The 26,149-nt window shown below is 40.5% G+C and overlaps 1 protein-coding gene and 1 pseudogene across 1 annotated transcript in view; one reads left to right on the top strand and one right to left on the bottom strand.

Moving 5' to 3' along the window:
- Positions 1 to 26,149, top strand: part of SRGAP1 (SLIT-ROBO Rho GTPase activating protein 1) — a 327,863-nt gene that overhangs the window by 179,134 nt on the left and 122,580 nt on the right. The window contains exon 4 of the mRNA XM_055395643.2: positions 9,894 to 9,956. Within this exon, the coding sequence (XP_055251618.1) occupies positions 9,894 to 9,956 (63 nt within the window). The remainder of the gene's footprint in view (positions 1 to 9,893; positions 9,957 to 26,149) is intronic.
- LOC129536624 (14-3-3 protein zeta/delta pseudogene) lies at positions 23,718 to 24,660 on the bottom strand (annotated as a pseudogene).

The raw sequence follows: 26,149 nt of genomic DNA, 5'->3' as shown, positions 1-26,149 counted from the left end.
TCCAGTTTATTGTGATCCACACAGTCAAAGGCTTTGGCATAGTCAATAAAACAAAAGTAGATCTTTTTCTGGAACTCTCTTGCTTTTTTGATGATCCAGCGGATGCTGGCAATTTGATCTCTGGTTCCTCTGACTTTTCTAAATCCAGCTTGAACATCTGGAAGTTCACAGTTCACAAACTGTTGAAGCCTGGCTTAGGGAATTTTAAGTATTACTTTGCTAGCATGTGAGATGAGTGCAATTGTGTGGTAATTTGAGCAGTCTTTGGGATTGGAATGAAAACTGACCTTTTCCAGTCCTGTGGCCACTGCTGAGTTTTCCAAATTTGCTGGCATATAGAGTGCAGCACTTTCACAGCATCATCTTTCAGGATCTGAAATAACTCAACTTGAATTCCATCACCTCCACTAGCTTTGTTCATAGTGATGCTTCCTAAGGCCCTCTTGACTTCGCATTCCAGGATGTCTGGCTCTAGGTGAGGGATCACACCATCATGCTTATCTGAGTCATGAAGTTCTCTTTTTGTATAGTTCTTCTATGTATTCTTGCCACCTCTTCTTAATATCTTCTGCTTCTGTTAGGTCCATACCATTTCTGCCTTTTATTGAGCCCATCTTTGCATGAAATGTTCCCTTGGTACTTCTCATTTTCTTGAAGAGATCTCTAGTCTTTCCTATTTTGTTTTCCTCTATTTCTCTGCATTGATCGCTGAGGAAGGCTTTCTTATCTCTCCTTGCTATTCTTTGAAATTCTGCTTTCAAATGGGTGTATCTTTCCTTTTCTTCTCTGCCTTTTGCTTCTCTTCTTTTCTCAGCTATTTGTAAGGCCTCCTCAGACAACCGTTTTGCCATTTTGCATTTCTTTTTCTTGGGGATGGTCTTGATGCCTGCCTCTTGTACAATGTCACAAACCTCCATCCATAATTCTTCAGGCACTCTGTCTATCAGATCTAGTCCCTTAAATCTATTTCTAACTTCTACTGTATAATCATAAGGAATTTTATTTAGGTCATACCTGAATGGCCTAGTGGTTTTCCCCACTTTCTTCAATTTTAGTCTGAATTTGGCAATAAGGAGTTCATGATCTGAGCCACAGTCAGCTCCCTGTCTTGTTTTTGATGAGTATATAGAGCTTCTCCCTCTTTGTCTACAAAGAATATAATCAATCTGATTTCAGTATTGACTGTTTGGTGATGTCCATGTGTAGAATCTTCTCTTGTGTTGTTGGAAGAGGGTGTTTGCTATGACCAGTGCGTTCTCTTGGCAGAACTCTATTAGCCTTTGCCCTTCTTTATTCTGTACTCCCAGGCCATATTTGCCTGTTACTCCAGGTGTTTCTTGACTTCCTACTTTTGCATTCCAGTCCCCTATAATAAATAGGACATCTTTTTTGGGTGTTCTAGAAGGTCTTGTAGATTTTCATATAACCGTTCAACTTCCGCTTCTTCAGCATTACTGGCCAGGGCATGGACTTGGATTACTGTGATACTGATTGATTTGACTTGGAAATGAACAGAGATCATTCTGTCGTTTCTGAGATTGCATCGAAGTACTGCATTTTGGACTCTCTTGTTGACTATGAAAAAGAAATGGCTACTCCATTTCTTCTAAGGGATTCCTGCCCACAGTAGTAGATATAATGGTCATCTGAGTTAAATTCACCCATTCCAGTCCTTTTTAGTTTGCTGATTCCTAAAATGTCAATGTTCACTCTTACCGTCTCCTGTTTGACCACTTCCAATTTGCCTTGATTCACAGAGCTAACATTCCAGGTTCCTTTGCAGTATTGCTCTTTACAGCATCAGACTTTACTTCCATCACCTCTCACATTCACAACAGGGTGTTGTTTTTGCTTTGGCTCCGTCTCTTCGTTCTTTCTGGAGTTATTTCTCCACTTATCTCCAGGAGCCTATTGGTCACCTACTAATCTGGGGAGTTCATCTTTCAGTGACCTATCTTTTTGCCTTTTCGTACTGTTCATGGGATTCTCAAGGGAAGAATACTGAAGTGGTTTGCTATTCCCTTCTCCAGTGGACCACTTTTTGTCAGAACTCTCCACCATGACCCATCCATCTTGGGTGACCCGACCCAGCATGGCTCATAGTTTCATTGAGTTAGACAAGGCTGTGGTCCATGTGATCAGACTGGTTAGTTCTGTGATTGTGGTTTTCAGTCTGTCTGCCCTCTGATGGAGAAGGATAAGAGGCAGGCTTATGGAATAATAAAACTGAACTATTACATTTTTGTCAGGTTCTGCATACTGAAAAGTGGTCTGGAAATATATCCCTGATGTTTTTTAGTTAATTATTACAGTCTCGACCGGAGTTCATGACACATTCTGACTTTAGTTAGGTCGGCTTATTTACATCAGCCCTTGAGAGTTTGTGCTCGAATAATTCTTCATTTAGTGACGCTAAAGTGCTGTTTCCAGTGTATCACCATTGTGAATGGAGAAATATTTCTAGCATGAAACATTGTGCTTCTTGAAGAGTTAAAGAAATACAAGCTGAACATGAAAATAGTTATTTCATTTACCTTATTCCCTGTAGGATTTAAAATTTCAGTCTTGAGTTACTGCTTAATCTGTCCAAGTACTCTTTATACCTGGGCAGTTAAGAGTGACACTGTGTACCTGACTTTGCACCTTTGCCTGCTCACAGGCAGTGCCTCATTTGCCAGCAATTACATCAGTAAACATTCTAGAAGATACCCCAGATAGTTCCTTTAAGGTTAAGTTTTGTCTTGTTTCAAAATTAAGCTCTGGTTCCCCTATAACTAGGCTTCCCTGGTGGCTTAGATGGTGAAGAATCTGCCTGCAATGCAGAAAACCTGGGTTTGATCCCTGGGTTTGGAAGATCTCTGGAGAAGGGAATGGTAACCCACTCCAGTATTCTTGCCTGGACAATTCTATGGACAGAGGAGCCTGGCGGGTTACAGTCCATGGGATCACAAAGAGTTGGACACGACTGAGCAACTAACACTTTCCCCTCTATCTACTATTGCTTTTCCTCATTTTCCCACATTTTGTAGTGGCATGGAATTTTATCTAAAAGAATGTTATTTTTCTTCTTAGAAATGAAGTAGATTGTAAGGCTGATTCCATGTAGTGATATTTAGTTGTCATTTTAACAAGTACAAAATGATGTCCCTTGACAGATAAAAAGGAAATGTGCAAAAATGCTATTAATGTAATCCAGAAGTTTGCTTCAGGCCATTAAGCCCAACCCAACTTTTTCCATTAGGCATTTGGAGGATGCTATTGCTGCTGTCTTCAGAGTTTACAAGAATTAAGAGATCCTATTATTATAAGAACACATGAAAACGAGCTTTTGGAAATTTAAAAGCACTCACACTGTCCAAGTATGGCCTGATCCTTTTAACCAGAGTTCACATCCAAAACTCAACCAAGCGTAAGACACTAAAATCATATGCAACCCTCTTATTAAATATTTAATCTGGTTTTTCTCCTTCTCTCTCGGCCTCACTCTGACTCAGCATAAGGTTAGGATTTCTTGACTGGTCATCACAATAGATTTACTTTATAAAATAACTCCATGAGAGACCAGAGGCCCTCTGAATTGATCATTTAATACAACCATATGTATTACTTGATTGATTGCTCAAAGTACTTAATTATGGTTGGTTTAATTATGCTTTTTCTTCTGCCCTCCTTTCTCTTCTTTCTGGGAGGTTCCAGGGAACAAGCCTGCAGTTCTCTGGGAATAGCAATCTGGCCAGGGTCCACCCAGTGTAGCACTTATCACAGAGTTCCATATAGGAAGCTTTGGGCCCATCTACCTCCTCCATGAGATTGTGAACTCTGGAGGGTGGCAGCCATGCTTACTCAGCTCTGGGTCCCATTCATTCATCACAAGTTTATCAAACACCTAGTGTGCCAGGCACTAGAGCAGTCCCTAGGAATCCCTACTTTAAAAAAAAAAAAAAACAAAATCCTCTGTTTATGAAGAAAAATAGAAACATGATGAGTATAATAGGTGGCATCAGTTTAATGCTTACTGGATGCTGGGTTTTGTGTCGGGTGTTTAATATGGACCATCACAGCGACATCCCTGGTAGTCCAGTGGTTGAGACTTCACCTTTCAGTTCAGGGGGTACAGGTTCGATTCCTGGTTGGAGAGATAAGATCCCACGTGCTTCTTGGCCAAAAAACCAAAATATAGAAGCGAGATTGTAACAAATAAAGACTTTAAAAATAGTCCACATCAAAAAAACTTTAATAAAATAAAATAAGAACCATCCAAATAAAACCCCGTGATGTAGAGACTATTGGCATCTCTGTTTTGCCATTGAGGAAACTCAAAAAGTTAGCTTATGCAAGTTTGAAAACAGGCGTTCAGTTTTATAGTTTGAACAGTTAACCACTAAATCATACAGCATATAAGTGATGATAAATGAATGTATTATAAAGTCACAGAGAAGGGAGGGTCTAGTTTCTTTATTTGAAGGACATGGTAAAGTTACAGTAAAGTCTTCAAAGAGTAGTCACATGTAGGACTGTAGCAGGCCAGAGAAGGAAGGGGAGTTCAGGCAGGGGGGACAGCATGGGAAAAGCAGAGGTGTGAAAGCAGGATCTGGGAATGAGCAGTTCATGAACAGGTTGAAGGATGTGGTTTGAAATTTGTGGAAGGAAAGGTAGACTGGTTTGACAGAGGAAGTTATGAGTGATTTAAGAAATTGGAACTCCATCCTGAAAGCTGATCGCTGAAGAATTGATGCCTTTGAACTGTGGTGTTGGAGAAGACTCTTGAGAGTCCCTTGGACTGCATGGAGATCCAACCAATCCATTCTAAAGGAGATCAGTCCTGGGTGTTCATTGGAAGGACTGATTGATGCTAAAGCTGAAACTCCAATACTTTGGCCACCCCATGTGAAGAGTTGACTCACTGGAAAAGACCCTGATGCTGGGAGGGATTGGGGGCAGGAGGAGAAGGGGATGACAGAGAATGAGATGGCTGAGTGGCATCACCGACTCGATGGACATGAGTTTGAGTGAACTCCGGAAGTTGGTGATGGACAGAGAGGCCTGGGTGCTGTGATTCATGGGGTCGCAAAGAGTCGGACACAACTGAGTGACTGAACTGAACTGAACTGAATCAGAGGAAGGCCATAATTAGATCTTTATCTTAAAAAGAAATTCTAATGACATACAGAAAAACAGATCAGTCAGAATAGATGGGATTGGTGGCTTCTCTTTCAAAAGAGATGATGCAGGTCTTGGATAAACCCCAGATTCTGACATGAGTGGCCCTATTGTCCTGAAGCATTATAAGTTCATCATAACCCTTTTAGAAAGTACTCTTCCGATATGAATCGAGGGTCTTAATTTCACATCTGGGAATTCATATTAAAGAAACAACATGAAATGCAAGAAAGTCTTCAGAACAGCTTTCATGATAGTAGTTCAGAGTGCTTAAAATATATTGGTGAAGTTAAATGAATAAGTAAGTAATTGAATGGTGGAAAATAGTGGAAATAATGGAAACCATAACAGAAAAATGGTTAACATACCTTCACTGGCTAATTATAAATCAAAAGTAATGTTCAGAAAATTATATAAGCACATAGAAAAATATTTGATAACTGAAAAAAAGCAGAGTAAAATAGATACTTTATTACTATAGAACGATTACAACTGAGACCTATGTTTAGATAAACAAACTTGAAGGAAATACACTAATCAAATTATAATGGTGGTGAAAGTGAAAATCACTCAGTCATGTCTTTGCGACCCCATGGACTGAAGCCCACCAGGCTTCTCTATCCATGGGATTCTCCAGGCAAGCATACTGGAGTGGGTTGCCATTCCCTTTTCCAGGGGATCTTCCCAGCTCAGGGATCAAACCCAGGTGTCCTGCATTGCAGGCAAATTCTTTACCATCTGAGCCATTTTATCCTTTTGTTCTCTATTTTTCCAAAGTTCTTCAATATACTTAATTTGTTTTCATAATGGAAAAAGGTAGACACTTTGGGACTGTACCTTTTGGACTTAAGTTTGAGTGACAATAAATAGGAAACAATTAAAATTGACTTAGTATTCAAGTCAGGGTTTCGACATTGTAGACATTTAATAAATGTCAACTGAATGGAAGCTCTAATCAGTTTTCCGTCCCCTTTGGTTAGAATCTTAGAATCCTATTGCAATGCATTAGAAGTTTTACCATCATCTGAACTTACTTAGGCCCACAGAATGGGGGAAAAAACTCTGCTTTTCCAACTTCATACCTGAAGCAGTTGGAGAGAACTCACCTTCCCTGTGCAAAAGTAATCACTCAGTCTCAAATAACATAGAAAAAACTTTGCTCTTGTACAAAGGGAACATTGATTGCTTTCCTGAATACTCATATCATTTTTCTTACCTAGCAGCTCTTGGTCAAGGGTCTGTTCTCTTGGTTTTCAAATTTTTAATGAAATAGAATCCAGAGGTGTACTTAACCTATTGAATTTTGATGAACTTTGATAATCCAGATACTTTCTAATTAAAGGACTTCAGTGCATTAGTTGAGTAGGTCAGCATACTGTATGGCACAGCAGATGTGTTTTGGTTTAAGATTTTTGGGGGTCCAGAGCCATATTTAGAAAAAACGCTCCCTTTTCTGTTACTGTAATAAATTGAAGACATGTTTCAAGTTGAGGGAGGGGACAACATGAAATGATCTTTTCATTGTTGTTGTGTCGTGAGAGAAGAGAATAGCAACCCACTCTAGTATTCTTGCTTGGAATATTCGATGGACAGAAGATCCTGGCGGGCTATAGTCCATGCGGGCTATAGTTGGACACAACTGAGTGACTTTCACTTTTTTACATGCCATAAGAACAGGGACCAAGCCCCCAGCACTCAGACTTATGTCTTGATATTGTCCAACCAAGTGTCTGTGAACAAAAGGGTGTGCAAATTCATGTTTCACTCTTTAGTCACATGGTCTAGTGTTTCAGCACACAGCCCAATTCTTTAACCATCTCTGCAAGCAAAAGGAGTGGTGGTAGGGAGAAAATGGTTAATTTAGAGGTTACTAATTATATCATGGGGGGTTTAAATTGTCATTCAAAGCAAACCAGTAGGTGGAAACTTCGGTGATGTGTTGTGAGGGTAGCCAGGGGGTCTTCCTACCTGAAAATAATTCCCCGCCAACTTTTCACAAAATTTTAAGTTCATACTGAAGCCTTGACCTTTGAGGCCTCTTTCATGAGTTGTATATATCTTATCGCATTGGCTTATCCATTTCTTAGTGGATGTTTAAATAATTCATTTGATACCAGTAGTAACAGGACCCCATGAAAATGGAACATAGGTAGGTTCAGTGAACACGTATGACAAGGCTATATGGAGGTAAGAATGGTTCAGGGGCTAGAGCACAGTGCTTGAGGACCTTCTGAATCAGGGGTCACTTAGATGGATCTAAAGGCCAGGCCAAGGGGTGGAGTTGGGGAGGGGGACATCAAATTCATTTCAGCCAGACTCTGCCAAGCACTTTCTACGTGGAAGTCAATGGAATAAGTATCCACAGAGACCAAAAGAAGGAAAATTACAACGTGGCCTCTTCACTCAAGGGAGTTAGCATTACAGTGTTTAGGAAAGAATTAAATAATTAAACATTTATGGGGTGTTTACTGTGTGATAGGTACCATTCTGAGTGCAATGTCTGTGTCATCTGACTGATGCTGTGATCAAGCCTATGACATAGGTACAAGGACTGCATTCCTTTAATAGGTTTGGAAACTGAGGCACAAGGGGATTCAAAGCCTTTCAGATTTTGGTCCCAGCATTGACTCCAGAGTCCTTGCTTTTAAGCATTATTCTATACCGCCTCCCAGATAATTTTTTTTTTTAATTTCAGGGCCTTTGAGCAAAGGTAAACAAAAATGTTGGAGAAGGAAATGGCAACCCACTCCAGTGTTCTTGCCTCGAGAATCCCAGGGACGGCGGAGCCTGGTGGGCTGCCGTCTATGGGGTCGCCCAGAGTTGGACACGACTGAAGCAACTTAGCAGCAGCAGCAACAAACAAAAATGTGACAGTATGTGTGTAATGCCAAATTTCTTCTACCTTGTTACCTGAAATCTTGTAAAATATAAAATATGCAAAGAATCTTTTTGCTATTCCAAAGATACTTGACTTGGATACTTGGATACTTGACTTCTGATACTACATTTTCTTGGCTTGGGGTTAATTGGACCTAAGGGATTTTTTCTGTTATTGTTCTAAAGCCTTAGCCAAGAAATATTTTCTTTTCAGACTCGCTACCTGAAACGTAGGCAGTCAAGCAGAATTACTTGGTGGCCTTTGATCCCATTAGAGAGTTCTGAATTGGGAGCTCATATCCTTAAATGAAATATGATATTAAAATAACACGAAACTGAGGTCATGGGAGGTTGCGGTGTAACGTATACAGTCAGAATAGCCAGGATGTAGGGCAAATAAAAGGAGTTTCAGCTGGCTTCATCTGCCCACTCTGCCTTTCCTTTCACTCTTCAGTGATTCTTAACCCACCTCTTCACACAGCAGGAACACAGCAAAACACTCTTAACTCCAGTGTAGAGATTTTAAAACTCTCAGAGTCTGATGAACAGCAGCATCCTTATCACTCCAGGAAAACCTGAGACAAATGCTGCTCCTGAATTGGAATTTCTCAAAGTGCAACCTCTGCTCTCATGTCATCTTCCCATGCCGTGAACATAAGTGAACATTTTATGTTCACGGCTTTTTGCTTCATCATATTTGGCCTTCCTTAAGGGAGGCCGATCCCAGTGGCCTTGTGTTTACAGATGGACTGTGATTCATCTAGGTCCTATTATTTCATTAAGGGTGGTCTACAGGTCTTTGATTTCTGCCTTCTTAGGAGTGACCAGCCTTCAGCAAAGGTAGTAACTACTTCAGCAGTTACACAAACGGTATTTCAACATACAGATTCTTTTAGCAAGTATTGGTTGGAAGCTTTCTGTGTGCTGAAGCAGAACCTGGCCCAAGGGTCTTCTTAAATCCCATACCCTCAACACCTCACTTGTCTCACCTAGTTCTGGCCTTGAACCCATGCACTGTGCAGGACACCAGGATCACAGAACTGCTAAAGATATGTCCTTTTATCATATCTGGCAGTCTGTTGGAGACACATCAGTCAACCATGGATATTGTTGTTATCTCAAACCGTAGATTAAACCATGCTACAGATTTTTTTTTTCATTCTCTGTAGCTGACTAAAGGAGCTCAAAACAAGAAAAGTAATTTGGATATATGATTTCCTTTAAAGTAGTTTACAGATTCTCCTGAAAAAAATTATCAAAATACTTCTCTGTGAAACTGAACTGAACCAAACTGATTATATATATGTGTAACTGAATCACTTTGCTATATACCAGAAACTAACACAAAATTGTTAATCAACTATGCTTCAGTTAAAAAAAAATTCGTAGTCAGTCAAATATTTATTTTGGAAAGGGAGAGTTAATTTTCCTTTTGGTTTCTGACTTAACTTTTTAGGATTCGCGCTGCATAATTCCCTTGTGATGATACTGAGATGGGAAACTAGGAGCTAGAAATCATCTTTTAATGACTTTAAGTTCTGTCACTCAACTTTTGATCAAGCCTTACTTACTTTTCCCCTCCTCCTTTCTTGATGAAGTCTGATTTGGATGGTGGGAGAGCCACTCACCCTGTCCACATGTTTGCTTTTGTCCAACCTACAGTAATCTTGGGTGCACACATTGAGTATCTAGAAAGGGCCATTTAGTCAAAGATATTTATTATATCAGGGCCATGCTGGCCTTCCATTGTGTTACACACATTCTTCTATTTTCAGTGTGAACTTTTTAAGATGTAAATCATCAAGAAACAAGTTTCTGTAACATTTTTTAATATTCTAAATTTCTTCTTATTACAGAGCAAAGAGATTGCATTCCAGCTTCATGAAGATTTGATGAAGGTTCTCAATGAGCTCTATACGGTAAGCACATGATCTTTCTTTAGGAAAAATCTTTGGTTTAGAATTCTGGTTTGCGGAAACACTTCTCTTATTAGAACTCATTGCAAGTACAGCGTTGATGATTGCTTGTCTGGTTGAAATGTGGAACCTGCTGACAGATGTGCACTCCGATATTCTTTTTCTGCTGTCTGCCAATTTGAAGAGACTGTATTCAAGTAAATACATATATGCCATCAGAACACTTCAAAAAATGGGACTACAGTTGTCCCCAAAGGAATGTTTTTGAATGGTTGGATTATATGTGATCTGTTTGTTTGTTCTACTCCAGAATATATGGATAGGGTAATCTCTTTTTCCTTCTTGGTAATCATTTGCTTTTCTGAATGTAAATTTTATTCAAGTTAATGCATGTAAGCAGAAGAAATTAAATGATTAAATATTTTTTAAAAAAACAAAATCAATGATTAGTCATATGCCTATGTAAATTTTGTTTTATACTTAGTGATCATGTTATTAAATACAAATTTCTTTTGAAGGAACTTGAGTTTTTATAAGAGAACAGCATATTGAGAATTGAGTAATATTAATTTGTTCTGACTAAAGATATTTGTGTTTTCATTACAAAAGATAATTTGAATTTTCCTTTATAGGCAAATTAAACCTGAGACTTATTATTAAAATATGTTTCTTGATTTACTATTTTATTTGTTCCTAAAAAGCAAGTATGTAAAATGCAGTTTTATGTTTTAAATTGCATTTAATGCTCCACTGATACTTGCTGATTAAAAGAACCTGTAGTTTTAAAGTTTAAAAGGAGTGATATTTTTATAAAATTCACATTCCAGTTTTTCTGTCTGTGTGTGATAAATTTGTTTTTATGCAGCATATTTGCTACACCTGTGCTTTGAATTCAATTTACAGTTTCTAATTGCTGCTGCTTTCTTTAGAAACTTTTAACTTCACATGCAAAAACCTCATGTTATAAGGTCATACTCGTATAAAAAATACTTAATGAGGTCGAGTTTTTGATGATAGAAGTCATTTGTTAATTTCGGATAACCAAAGGTATCAAGCATTTCTAGAAATCCTGGACATAGAATTTAAAAGTTAAATGAGCATTGTACCTCTGAGACTTACAAAGAAAAAATTCTATGTCTTCTTGCATTGAACTGTTTTCAGATGAGGGCTTTATGGCACTTTTCTTGTGGTTTCATTTGCTTGCTCATTGTTTTACCTAGAAATAGAAGTCCGTTTCTAAAACTTTAAAAAATCTACTGGTTGTCATGGCATCATAAACAAGAGCCCGTTGTTTATGGTCTGGAACTAGCAGTACTAGTCAAAGCAACAGTGGCAAAGATAAGCTTGACTTTTGAATATTAGAAAAATCAGTAGAATGTCATTAAAATTTTACGTCAGTGGGGATGTGTCTAGAGAAATTTCTCCTGGATTCAGCCTATCAAGTGCAATTAGACATTTAGGAGACTATAGTTGAATTAAGTAAGTTGATACTTCCTCAAACCTCTGATCAGGATCAGTCTGAAAGCCTAAAGGAGCCAGGTTCTAGAAAAGGCCACAAGAGTTTCATTTAGATAACCCTGTCAGTCGTTTGATCTTTGAATCAGTTGAGGAATCAAGGCACAGAGGAGACAGGTAGTGAGGGTTTCATTAGGTAGTCTGTAGATCACTGAGCTCTTGGAAGAAAATTTTACTTTAACCAAACCAGAGAGCATATACATTCGCAGTCAGAGGTCATGTTCCTTTGGGGAAAACTTCTTATTACACACACACACACACACACACTTTTTACTCTAAAAAATGATTGTTTTGTCTCTCTTGTAGTTTAAGTTCAGATAGATAAATTCTGTCTTGTTCAAATGGAATCTATCCATTACTCATATTCAGTTTACATTCAGAAAAGAAGAAAAGGTGAAGAGTATTTGAACAGAGGACCAGAGGTTAGGGAAATGTGGTTGAGGTTCTTTATTCAACCACTGACTGGTCACGAATAAATGACCCTCTGAGTTGCATCATGCATAGAATTTTTTTATAATTTTATTGATCGATTGATTTTATAATTGGCTGTGCTGGGTCTTCATTGCTGTGGGCTTCTTTCTAGTTCCTAAGACTGATGTTAAAGCTGAAATTCCAGTATTTTGGCCACCTGATGCGAAGAGCTGACTCATTTGAAAAGACTCTAACGTTGGGAAAGATTGAAGGCAGGAGGAGAAGGGGACGACAGAGGATAAGACGGTTAGATGGCATCACCAACGCAATGGACATGAGTTTGAGTAGACTCCGGGAGTTGGTGATGGACAGGGAGGCCTGGCGTGCTGTGGTTCATGGGGTCGCAAAGAGTCGGACACGACTGAGTGACTGAACTGAAAAGTAGAGGCTGCTATCTAGTTGCAGCGTGAGGACTCCCCATTTCAGTGACTTCCCTTGTTGCAGAGCATGGACTTGGGGGCCTCAGGCTTCAGTCGCTGTGGCTCCTGGGCTCTAGAGCACAGGCTCAATAGTTGTGGCACACAGATATGTGGGATCTTCCTAGACCAGGGATCGAACCTGTGTCTCCTGCACTGGCACGCAGATTGTTTACCACTGAGCCACCAGCGAAGCCACACACATAGAATCTTGTACAACTGATGATATAATAATGATTGTTTAAGTAACTTGTATAAAAGATGTAGCCGCAAGGAATTGAGAATGCTATTAATTGCCTTTTCAAACAAATTCCCTCCTCCCTTTCTCTTAACCCTAGATACTCCTTAGGAGTTGAAGGTGAACTCCTTTTTTGAGAGGTGCATTAGCTGCCTTAAACTAGTGGGGTGCTTTATATTACAACACAGTCAGCCTTAGCAGTGGACAGTAACCTTATGTGTGGGCTTCCCTGCCCAAAAGTAATTCTTACATAGGTCTGTTAATAATCCCAAATATTCTATCAGAAACCTTTGTCTTAAATCAGATACAAATGCCCAAGACAAATAGAAAAATATGCCATATGATCATTTTACATTTTAATTGAAATGGGTTTTATCAGATCCTTTGAGAAAAGATTATATCCATCTTTCATGAAGACCTGGACCTCTGAGCAGGAGAGAGAACATGGTGGCATCCAAGTTCTGTCTGGAAGAAGAGGAAAGGCTTTGAAGACATGAATCCTCTTTTCTATTATTTTGCCTCAACTGTGCCTTTGTTTATAGAAATGGGGCCTAAATATGGTTTTGAGCCAGCCACAGTAGTTAGAATTAGTTGGACCTTTAACAGGTACTCTATCATGCCTGGTGGCTCAGAGGTTAAAGCATCTGCCTCCAATGCGGGAGACCCGGATTCGATCCCTGGGTCGGGAAGATCCCCTGGAGAAGGAAACGGTAACCCACGCCAATATTCTTGCCTGGAGAATCCCATGGACGGAGAAGTCTGGTAGGCTACAGTCCACGGGGTCGCATAGAGTCGGACACGACTGAGCAACGGAACGGAACGGAAGTATCATGCCAGGGAATAATGATATAAACAAGATCAGTTCAGATCAGTTCAGTTCAGTCACTCAGTCGTGTCCGACTCTTAGCGACCCCATGAACCACAGCACGCCAGGCCTCCCTGTCCATCACCAACTCCCGGAGTTCACTCAAACTCATGTCCATCGAGTCGGTGATGCCATCCAGCCACCTCATTCTCTGTCGTCCCCGTTTCCTCCCACCCCCAATCCCTCCCAGCATCAGAGTCTTTTCCAGTGAGTCAACTCATCGCATGAGGTGGCCAAAGTATTGGAGTTTCAGCTTTAGCATAAGTCCTTCCAATGAACACCCAGGATCGATCTCCCTTAGAATGGACTGGTTGGATCTCCTTGTGGTATAAGGGACTCTCAAGAGTCTTCTCCAACATCACAGTTCAAAAGCATCAATTCTTCGGCGATCAGCTTTCTTCACAGTCCAACTCTCACATCCATACATGACCACGGGAAAAACCATAGCCTTGACTAGACGGAACTTGGTTGGCAAAGTAATGTCTCTGCTTTTTAATATGCTATCTAGGCTGGCCATAACTTTCTTTCCAAGGAGTAAGCGTCTTTTAATGTCCTGGCTGCAATCAGCATCTGCAGTGATTTTGGAGCCCAAAAAAAATAAAGTCTGACACTGTTTCGACTATTTCCCCATCTGTTTCCCAAGAAGTGATGGGACCAGATGCCATGATCTTCGTTTTGTGAATGTTAAGCTTCAAGCCAACCTTTTCACTCTCCTCTTTCACTTTCATCAAGAGGCCTTTGAGTTCCTCTTCACTTTCTGCCATGAGGGTGGTGTCATCTGCATATCTGAGGTTATTGATATTTCTCCCGGCAATCTTGATTCCAGCTTGTGCTTCTTCCAGCCCAGCGTTCCTCATGATGTACTCTGCATATAAGTTAAATAAGATAGATATTTATTATCTCTGTCACATAGAAGAATTTCAGAGATTGGCAGCCCAGGACGGGTATGGAGGTTACATACAGCCATAGAAGAATTGTGATGTGTGAAAGTCGCTCAGTCGTGTCCGACTCTTTGCAACCCCATGGATTATACAGTCCATGGAATTCTCCAGGCCAGAATACTGGAGTGGGTACTTTCCCTTCTCCAGGGGATCTTCCCAACCCAGGAATCGAACCGGAGTCTCCTGCATTGCAGGCGGATTTTTTACCAACTGAGCTATCAGGGAAGCCCTGATAGAAGAATTAGGCTCCTCCTAATAAACCTATCTGTATCTTTGTCCTTGTATTTCAAGGTAGTTGCTAAAGCTCTGCGTTTCTGAAATGGAGAAAGGAGACTCCAAGAGAAAGGAGAAAGGAAAGGGCAGGCCCTCAGTCTCTTACAAAGACTTAATGAAGGTTCCATATCACACTTTCACCTACATCTCATTGGCTAGAACTTTCAGTTTCAGTTCAGTCACTCAGTCATGTCTGACTCTTTGCGACCCCATGGACTGCAGCATGCCAGGCCTCCCTGTCCATCATCAACTCCCAGAGTTTACTCAAACTCATGTCCATTGAGTCGGTGATGCCATCCAATCATCTCATCCTCTGTCGTCCCCTTCTCCTCCTGCTTTCAGTCTTTCCCAACATCAGAGTCTTTTCAAGTGAGTCAGCTCTTCACATCAGGTGGCCAAAGTATTGGAGTTTCAGCTTCAGGATCAGTCCTTCCAATGAATATTCAGGACTGATTTCCTTTAGGATAGACTGGTTGAATCTCCTTGCAGTTCAACAGACTCTCAAGAGTATTCTCCAACACCACAGTTCAAAAGCATCAATTCTTCTGCACTCAGCTTTCTTTATAGTCCAACTCTCACATCCACACATGACCACGGGAAGAACCATAGCCTTGACTAAATAGATGGACCATTGTTGGCAAAGTAATGTCTCTGCTTTTTAATATGCTGTCTAGGCTGGTCATAACTTTCCTTCCAAGGAGTAAGCGCCTTTTCATTTCATGGCTGCAATCACCATCTGCAGTGATTTTGGAGCCCCCAAAAATAAAGTCTGACACTGTTTCCACCTTTTCCCCATCTATTTGCAATGAAGTGATGGGACTGGATGCCATGATCTTAGTTTTCTGAATGTTGAGCTTTAAGCCAACTTTTGCACTCTTCTCTTTCACTTTCATCAAGAGGCTCTTTAGTTCTTCACTTTCTGCCATAAGGGTGGTGTCATCTGCATATCTGAGGTTATTGATATTTCTCCTGGCAATCTTGATTCCAGCTTGTGCTTCATCCAGCCCAGCGTTTCTCATGATGTACTCTGCATATATGTTAAATAAGCAGGGTGACAATATACAGCCTTGACATACTCCTTTTCCTATTTGCAACCAGTCTGTTGTTCCATGTCCAGTTCTAACTGTTGCTTCTGCATACAGATTTTTCAGGAGGCAAGAATTTTCCACAATTTGTTGTGATCCACACAGTTAAAGGGTTTGACATAGTCTATATAGCAGAAGTAGATGTTTTTCTGAAACTCCTGCTTTTTTGGAGATCCAACGGATGTTGGCAATTTGATCTCTGGTTCCTCTGCCTTTTCTAAATCCAGCTTGAACATCTGGAAGTTCACAGTTCACATACTTTTGAAGCCTGACTTGGAGAATTTTGAGCATTACTTTGCTAGTGTGTGAGATGAGTGCAGTTGTGTGGTAGTTTGAGCATTCTTTGGCATTGCCTTTCTTTAGGATTGGAGTCAAAACTGACCTTTTCCAGTCCTGTGGCCACTGCTGAGTTTTCCAAATTTGCTGGCATGTTGAGTCTAGCACTTTCACAGCATCATCTTTTAGGATTTGAAATAGCTCAACTCAAATTCCATCACCTCCACTAGTTTTGTTCATAGTGATGCTTCCTAAGGCCTACTTCACGTTGCATTCCAGGATGTCTGGGTCTAGGTGAGGGATCACACCATCGTGCTTATCTGGGTTATGAAGTTCTCTTTTGTATGGCTCTTTGGTGTATTCTTGTCACCTCTTCTTAATATTTTCTGCTTCTGTTAGGTCCATACCATTTCTGTCCTTTATTGAGCCCATCTTTGCATGAAAAGATCCCTTGGCATCTCGAATTTTCTTGAAGAGATCTGTAATCTTTCCCATTCTATTGTCTTCTTCTGTTTCTTTGCATTGATCAGTGAGGAAACTTTAGAAACACAGTTTCACCAGGCTGCAGGGAAGTCATTATAGGCTGACTCGTTGACAGCCAGTTAAAAGTTAGGGATTTTGTCAATTTGAGAGAGAAGAGGAGACAGTTTTAGGTATCTAGCCATGCCTTTCAAAGTAGCTAACATTTACTGTATGCTTATTACAGTAATGGTTAGTTGTTATGCTAAGCACACTACTTGCATTATTTTAGGTAATCCTCATAGCGTCTCTATGACACAGTTACTGTCATTATCTCCTTTTCACAGATGAGGAAACTAAGGCTCAGAGAGGCTTGCCAGTTTGCACAGTAGATAGTAGAGTGGGATCTCAAGTTCAGCTCTGATGCCAGAGCCTCTGCAGGTGTGTCATTTTGTCTCTGTTGCCATAGATTGGGGAATCCACTCTCTAACATCTCTAAATGTTAATGGCTGCCTAACAACACAAAACACTTAAACCGTTTATCACCTTTATATTTTTTAAAGTCAATGACACTAGTCGTAAAGAACCTGCCTGCCTATGCAGGAGATGATCGCGAGGTCTGTAAGATTCCCCAGAGAAGACCATGCAACCCACTCCAGTATTCTCGCCTGGAGAATCCCCGTGGACAGAGGAGCCTGGCAGGCTACAGTCCATAAGGTCACAAGGAGTCGGACATGATTGAAGGTCTTAGCACAGCACAGGCATTAATGTTGCTTTAATAAAAACATAAGTGAAAAATTAAACATGTACCTCAATAACAACCTGTACTTCTTAGAAATGTTAATTTGTGATCAAACAGAAAGAAAAAGAAAAAAACAAAAGCAACAAATAAACTAAAAAATTAAAAATTAAAAAAAAAAAAGGTCTAACAGATGGGACTCATTCAGCTAAAAAATGAGTGAATCAGTATCCTCAGATTCCCTTTCTAATTCACCAACTAACTTACTTTTGGGCTTAACATGTGAAGGAGAACTCAAGTGGGATTAAGAAAGCAAGGACAGTGCTCTGCTTTAAAGGAAACAAAATGGACTGGACTGGCAGTAAACTTGTACTTGAATCTCAGCTCAGTTAACTGATCTGAATATCTGTGTTAGTCTAGAAAAAACAGAACCAATAAGAGATATTTATATGAGAGAGAAATTGATTATAAGGAATTGATTCATGCAGTGTGGAGGTAAGAAGTCCCAAAAATCAGCAGGCAGCAAGTTGGAGAGCCAGGATATAGTTCCAGTTCGAGTCCAAAGGCCTGAGAACCAGGAGAGCTGATGGTGTAAGTTCCAGCCCAAGTTCAGGTCCAAAGCAGGAGCAGATCATGTCTCACCTTGAAGACAGGCAGAGGGCAAATTCTCTCTTATTCAGTCTGTTCAGGCCTTCACTGGATTGGATGAGGCTCACCCACACTATTAGGAAAGCTAGTTTGTTTATTCCACAGTTTTTTAATGCCTCATACTGAGCCAGCTAATTGTAGATGTACTGAAGATATGTTGTTCAGTCACTAAGTTGTACCCAACTCTGCAATCCCATGGACTGGAGCATGCCAGGCTCCCCTGTCCTTCACTCTCTCCCGGAGTTTGCTCAAATTCATGTCTGTTGAGTCGGTGATGCTATCTAACCATCTCATCCTCTGGCAATATGGATGTAAATAAAAACAGACCATGTTTCTTCCTCGCAAGGCATTTATATTCTAGGAAGGAGAAGCAGACAGTAAACAAATATATATAGTATGGCATGTGTAACTGCTAGGAGAAAAAATAAAGCTGCGTTAATATAGATGAAGCATTGAGAACAGTGCATGGCACATGGCAAATGCTTAATGAATGAAGTAGTTAGCCATCCTCACCATCATTATCATCTTCCTTATCATTGGTGAAATGGGGATGGCAGCAGCTTCTTGTCTGCCTCTCAGAGTAAAGGTGGAGATCAATGGTAATGTTTAACAGTAATTATAGATGGTGAAGTGAAGTTGCTCAGTCGTGTCCGACTCTTTGCGATTCCATGGACTGTAGCCCACCAGGCTCCTCTGTCCATGGGATTCTCCAGGCAAGAATACTGGAGTGGGTTGCCATTTCCTTCTCCAGGGGATCTTCCTAACCCAGGGATCGAACCCAGGTCTCTCGCATTGCAGGCAGATGCTTTAACCTCTGAGCCATCAGGGAAGCCCCATTATAGATGGTATAGCTATGTATTTACACATGGACTTTCCTGGTGACTCAGTGGTAAAGAAACTGCCTGCCAATACAGGAGACATGGGTTTGATCCCTGGGTTGGGAAGATTCCCTGGAGAAGGAAATGGCAGCCCACTCGATATTCTTGCCTGGGAAATCCCATGAACCGAGGAGCCCGTCATGCTACATGGGGGTCACAAAAGAGTAGGACACAACTTAGTGACTAAACAACAATATATCTATATATACACACATACATATAATTTTTCTTTATAAAGAGTGTGTATTTTGTACATAAAGAAAAAGGACGGTAACTTCCTATAAGAAAACCAAATGGTAAATATGAACGAGGACTCTGACTGGGTTCATGAAGAAGTGAAAAGGCAAAAAGAGAAAAATGGTGACACAAACGCTTACAAGGAACATTCAGAACAACATTTGCCTTCAACGGTGTGGTAAAGGGTTTGTCATAAAATGGTAATTTGAAGTGTTACACGGGTCCCCTCATACCAAAATCTGAAAAGGTTATAGCATATTTTAGGAGAAAAACAATCATTTGTCCTGAGGAAATCTCAATAACCTCAGATATGCAGATGACACCACCCTTATGGCAGAAAGTGAAGAGGAACTCAAAGGCCTCTTGATGAAAGTGAAAGAGGAGAGTGAAAAGGTTGGCTTGAAGCTCAACATTCAGAAAACAAAGATCATGGCATGTGGTCCCATCACTTCATGGGAAATAGATGGGGAAACAGTGGAAACAGTGTCAGACTTTATTTTTGGGGGCTCCCAAATCACTGAGGATGCTAATTGCAGCCATGAAATTAAAAGACGCTTACTCCTTGGAAGGAAAGTTATGACCAACCTAGACAGCATATTAAAAAGCAGAGACATTACTTTGCCAACCAAGGTCCGTCTAGTCAAGGCTATGGTTTTTCCCGTGGTCATGTATGGATGTGAGAGTTGGACTGTGAAGAAAGCTGATCACTGAAGAATTGATGCTTTTGAACTGTGGTGTTGGAGAAGACTCTTGAGAGTCCCTTGGACTGCAAGGAGATCCAACCAGTCCATTCTAAAGGAGATCAATCCTGGGTGTTCATTGGAAGGACTGATGCTAAAGCTGAAACTGCAATACTTTGGCCACCTCATGCGACAAGTTGACTCACTGGAAAAGACTGATGCTGGGAGGGATTGGGGGCGGGAGGAGAAGGGGACGACAGAGAATGAGATGGCTCGATGGCATCACTGACTCGATAGACATGAGTTTGAGTGAACTCCGGGAGTTGGTGATGGACAGGGAGGCCTGGCGTGCTGTGATTCATGGGGTCGCAAAGAGTCAGACACAACTGAGTGACTGAACTGAACTGAATATTTCTTTATTTTGCCTAGATTTTGCAGCATTATACTCAGTGTTTAAAAAAAAACAAACAAGGAACTTGCCGTCTTCAGTAAGCAAATTCTAACAGAGATTAACACAGGTGTCATGATAAATCCATAAGAAATTGTCAGTTATGTATAACTGATGCTCACTCTCTCCGTACATCAGTGACACACATAGCCAGAGTCAAGAGATGGCTCAAGAGCCATCCTCAAGTTCCATTAAATTAAGAGGAAAGAACTGAAAAAAAATGAAGATTTATTCAACTCTTACTATAAAGCACATGCAGGATCCCATTCATTTCTCACAGCAGCCCAGTGAGGCAGATATGTGGGATCCCAAGGTTACTAATGGGAACCGGGACTCCACATAATTAGCTCAGGTTCACATAGTAAATGAATGCTCCAAAATCTCAGCCCAGTTCTGTCCCCAAGGTCCATTAATTCCCCACTGGACAGCTGCCTTAGGGAAGGATGTGCAGGGCAGGTGGAGAGAGAAAGGGTGGAACCTGATCTCATAGGTGGAAACTCAGAGCTGGAACTCTTACACTGTACACTCTGATTGCCACTTGTAAAAACTTGATATGCGTATGTGCTCAGTCGTGTCTGACTCTTTGAGGCCCTGTGGACTGTAGCTTGCCAGGCTTCTCTGTCCATGGGTTTTTCCAGGCAAGAATACTGGATTGGGTTGCTATTTCCTTCTCCAGGGGATCTTTCCAACCCAGGGATTGAACGCGTGTCTCTTTTATGTCTACTGCATTGGTAGGTGAATTCTTGATCACTGAGCCACTTGGGAAGCCCTTAAAAACTTGATAGGTGTTAGTGTCTGACTCTTTGAGACTCTATGGACTGTGACCTGCCAGGCTCCTCTGTCCATGGAATCCTCCAGGCAAGAATACTGAAATGGGTCGCCATTCCCTCTCCCAGGTTATCTTTCCAACCCAAGGACTGAACTTGGGTTTCCTGCATTGCAGACAGATTCTTTACCATCTGAGCCACCAGGATTAGAGCTTTCCAAATTGTTGATGCCAGTTACAAAAGTGCCAAACTGCTTTGCACCATCAGCTTTAATATTATCATGTGATCATTTGGGGGGTGGGTGTCTTTTTACAACATAGCTTTTCCTAAAGCTTCAGTGTGGTATATGTCAACGCAACCTGTTTAGCTGTGTATTCACACACAGTGATTGGTGCTAAGTATCCATTACTGGATAGTCCATACACCTTTGTTTTCTTCCTTTGGAGCCCTAACTGTCATTTGCCTGACAAATGTAGAGAATAGAAGCTATCCTAGTACAAACACATGTATGCTGAACCTCTTGTTCTGGAATTATTTGGAAAACAAGGTCCCTGAATGCACACGGATTTCCTTGCTGGCTTTTAGACATCTTTGTTGTTCAGGCGCTCAGTCATGTCTGATCGTTGCGACCCATGGACTGCAGCATGCCAGGCTTCCCTGTCCATCACCAGCTCCCAGGGTTTGCTCAAATTCCTCTGCACTGAGTTGGTGATGATGTCTAACCATCTCATCCTCTGGCCCCCTTCTCCTCCTGCCCTTCAATCTTTCCCAGCATCAGGGTCTTTTCCAATGAGTCGGCTCTTTGCATCAGGTCTTTGAACCACCTTAAAATGTTAAAATAAGAAACTATTTTTTAGAGGAGATGCGAAGGAAGACACTGTTTATTATTTCAAGCCCTTCCTTGAAAACTCCGCCTCAAGAACTGCTGGCTCCCTGAGCCGCCCTTGAACCAGGAGTTAATGCATTCTTCTAGAGTGAAGAAATGTGCCCCAGGCAAGGTTGAAAAGTCATTTCGAAAGAGATCCTTGGAAGATTTTTCTCTGTGCCTCAAAGAGGGTTTTTTGGTATGGTTTGTTTTTTTTTTTTTTGGCTAAGTATTTATTTTAGCTCAAGGGCATTTAAAGTATTTGAAATATATATTTCTGTAGTGAAAATGAAAATTCATTCCTTTGAGAGGGACTACAAAGAGGTCTGGGTCTCAGCACAAAACACAGAACAAAGAAAAATACAGTGTAAAGGACATGTACAAGGTTCCCCCAAATGAGAATCTCTCTGGAATACCACAGTCTCCGTGATGCCACCTGGAAAACTTTTTTTTTAGAAGCAGTCTATTTCGAGATCTTGGGCTGACAAAGTGTTTCCATATATCTTTCCCCTGGCTTTATTACTAGACACTTAGATGGAAAGAAAAAGAGGTGTTGGGATCACATGACTCCCTGCCAACTTCCGAATTCTAATCTTGGCCTTGACACAGACAGGCTTTAGAGACCAGGTTCAGTAGTTGAACTTGTATTCATTTTCCTGCCAATTCAATTGCACTTAGTAAAGCTTCCATTGGAAGACTCTACGGATACCTGTCTTTTTTTGTTTAAAAAAAAAAAATTTTTTTAATGAAATATTTTTGATTTATAATGTGTTAGTTTCAGGTATACAACAGAGAGATTCAGATATATATATATTTATGCACTTTTTTTTTACAGTCTTCCATTATAGATTATTACAAGATACTGAGTATAATTCCCTGTGCTATACAGTGGGATCCCTGTTGGTCATGTTTTATTTTTTTTATTTTTTTTTTTCAATTCATAGAACTTTTATTCCACTTACATGAACTTAATACACGTGTTCTTAACAATTATGCTTGGATTGTTCATGAAAATCTCATAAGACATTAAGCAAAGCTAGCCATCGTCTCAAGTTATTTCCCTGTTAACTATTTTTTACAGCACATGCATGTTAGGCAAGTATCAAAAAAAAAATCACAAAAGCAAAAAAAAAAAAACTAAAAAAAGTTAAATACATGGGTTTTTGTTTTACTGCTATGCTTGATATACATGAAGTAATGAATATCAAGCAGTTCATTTTTACTGCATCTTTACTTGTACATTTGTTCTTGCTACTGCTACTGCTAAGTCACTTCAGTCGTGTCCGACTCTGTGCGACCCCATAGACAGCAGCCCACCAGGCTCCCCCATCCCTGGGATTCTCCAGGCAAGAACACTGGAGTGGGTTGCCATTGCCTTCTCCATCATTTGCTCTTAGGTTGCCTAAAACATTTAAATACAAATAAAATGAGTGTAGCAAAAATAATGAAAGCAAACAGCAGGTAACTTTACAAATAATGGAATGGGAACCGTTTCTGCCCTTATCCAGAGTAAATTGGGTCACAACTAAAGGAACACTTCTGTAGCTGCAGTCAGCGGTGTGCACCCTGAGTCTGAGTATTCCACAGATATTACATGGTTTAACATGCAATATCCATGGGCCATCCATTTCTACTACAGCTTTGTAAGTGCTCCAAACCTAAAAAGTACCCACAACTACACTTGTGATTGGAACCAATTATCCCTTTTATTCCGCACCAGGACATACCAATATGCACGCAGTTTTCTTTGCTTAGACATGGAAGCAGTTTTAACACTGGCCCTTTTGAAGCTACAATGTACCAAAAGTACTATGCCAAACATTTATAACTTATATAAAAATTACACATCCCCATATTGGCCACCTCAAGATGAAAAACAGATAACTCCCTAAATGTTAACTGGCTCTGCTCCCCTAATATTAAACGTAAAAACCACATGGGAAATATAGAAATTCAAATAGAAGTAACATAAAGCTGTCATAAATCGTAAACAAAAAACTATTTGTGGGACAGCATGGATGACAAATGGACTACTGTGTAAATTTTAGAATGAGGCAGACATAAGTTGGAAGGCCGGTTAATTTTCCCCTCCTTCTCCTGCTTCAGCTTCCTCTCCTTGGGTATCCGATGTCCACAATGTCAAGTTATCTCTCAGTAACTGCATTATTAGCGTGCTGTCTTTGTATGACTCTTCACTTAATGTATCAAGTTCAGCAATGGCTTCATCAAATGCTGTCTTTGCAAGAGAGCAGGCTTTCTCAGGGGAGTTCAGAATCTCATAATAGAACACAGAGAAGTTAAGGGCCAGACCCAGTCTGATAGGATGTGTTGGTTGCATTTCCTTTTTGCTGATTTCAAAAGCTTCTTGGTATGCTTGCTGTGACTGATCCACAATCCCTTTCTTGTCATCACCAGCTGCAACCTCAGCCAAGTAGCAGTAGTAGTCTCCTTTCATTTTCAAATAGAAGACTTTGCTCTCTGCTTGTGAAGCGTTGGGGATCAAGAACTTTTCCAAAAGAGACAGTACATCATTGCAGATATCTCTTAGCTCGGTCTCTATTTTCTCTCTGTATTCTCGAGCCATCTGCTGTTTTTTCTCAGCACCTTCCGTCTTTTGCTCAATACTGGAGATGACCCTCCAAGATGACCTACAGGCTCCTACAACATTTTTATAAGCAACTGAGAGAAGATTCCTCTCCTCATTGGATAATTCAGCTCCTTGCTCAGTTACAGACTTCATGCAGGCTGCCATGTCATCATATCGTTCAGCCTGCTCGGCCAGTTTGGCCTTCTGTACCAGCTCGTTTTTATCCATGACTGGATGTTCTGTGTCCGGAGTAGGTGGCGACGGACTGACGGCGCTCAGCAGTCTCTGGGCGGCAGCGGCGAGGCTGAGACTCTGTCCGGTCATCTGTTTTATATATAGTATTGAAACTCCTAATTTATCCCTCCTCCCCACCCCGGACATCTGTTTGATAAGAACTTTATATGTAAATATATTTTAGGATACCCTGCTAATTACTGAGGTGAAATGCTAGCTACTTCTGCTTGGAATTATTTTCTCTCTGAGATTTGAGATTAGTTATGGTTGGTTGTTATGAACTACAAATAAAACTGTCTTTTTAAAAAGTGAGCAATATGAACCAGAAACAGTTATTCGGCTTAGAAATGGAAAAGAAAGTGCTAGAAAGTATGCAAAACATTCCAAAAGGAAGTTTCTTATCAACAATCTTTGTCAAAAAGTACTTTATCCCAACTATTACATTCTGAGATATGGTAGTATGACTTTTAAATGATTAGAACACTTTCATAACAGACATCTTAATCAGAATGTTTCATTTTTATTGGGTAATTAAGGTACTTAGCTTTGTTTATCATTTTTCATCAAAACAAAATAGATAATACTTGCATGTCGAGTAAATCATAGGCATTTTCCTTAGATTTATAGTCTCAAAATGGACTAGAAATATTGACCAGTAGAGGCTTCGCTGGTGGCTCAGAGGTTAAAAGCGTCTGCCTCCAAAGCGGGAGACCCGGGTTCGATCCCTGGGTCAGGAAGATCCCCTGGAGAAGGAAATGGTAACCCACTCCAGTATTCTTGCTGGAGAATCCCATGGACGGAGAAGCCTGGTAGGCTACAGTCCACGGGATCACAAAGAGTCAGACACGACTGAGTGATGGAATGGAGAAATGTAAAAGCCATGTGAAGAGAGTGAAGATCTAAATCTGTTGAACTGAGTGAACCATTTCAGTGTATCTTAACTTACGTGATTATCTGATAGAATTTTAGCAAGGATGGGCCTTTAAAAATAGTCAAATTAACCCCATTTAGGGAGAATGTCACAGAGAGTCAAATTAAGTAATTTGAGTCCCAGGTTGGAACTATAACCCAGGTTTTATTCTAATTCAAATTAGCAACTAGGTCCTACAATGTATGTGCTGCTGTGGTGGGAGCTTTACCAGTCCAAGAGGCTTGAAGTCTGGCAAATTAAAGCTATGCAGTGACTAAATAGTAACTGCTAAGGGACGGAGCCAAAGCGAAACAAATACCCAGTTGTGGATGTGACTGGTGATAGAAGCAAGGTCCGATGCTGTAAAGAGCAACATTGCATAGGAACCTGGAACGTTAGGTCCATGAATCAAGGCAAATTGGAAGTGGTCAAACAGGAGATGACAAGAGTGAACATCGACATTCTAGGAATCAGTGAACTAAGATGGACTGGAATGGGTGAATTTAACTCAGATGACCATTATATCTACTACTGTGGGCAGGAATCCCTTAGAAGAAATGGAGTAGCCATCATGATCAACAAAAGAGTCCGAAATGCAGTACTTGGATGCAATCTTAAAAATGACAGAATGATTTCTGTTCGTTTCCAAGGCAAACCATTCAAT

Source organism: Moschus berezovskii, chromosome 6, assembly GCF_049115385.1.
Source record: "Moschus berezovskii isolate FMDL1 chromosome 6, NW_MosBer_1.0, whole genome shotgun sequence".
Classification (NCBI taxonomy): domain Eukaryota; kingdom Metazoa; phylum Chordata; class Mammalia; order Artiodactyla; family Moschidae; genus Moschus; species Moschus berezovskii.
This window is presented reverse-complemented; position numbering and strand designations above follow the sequence as displayed.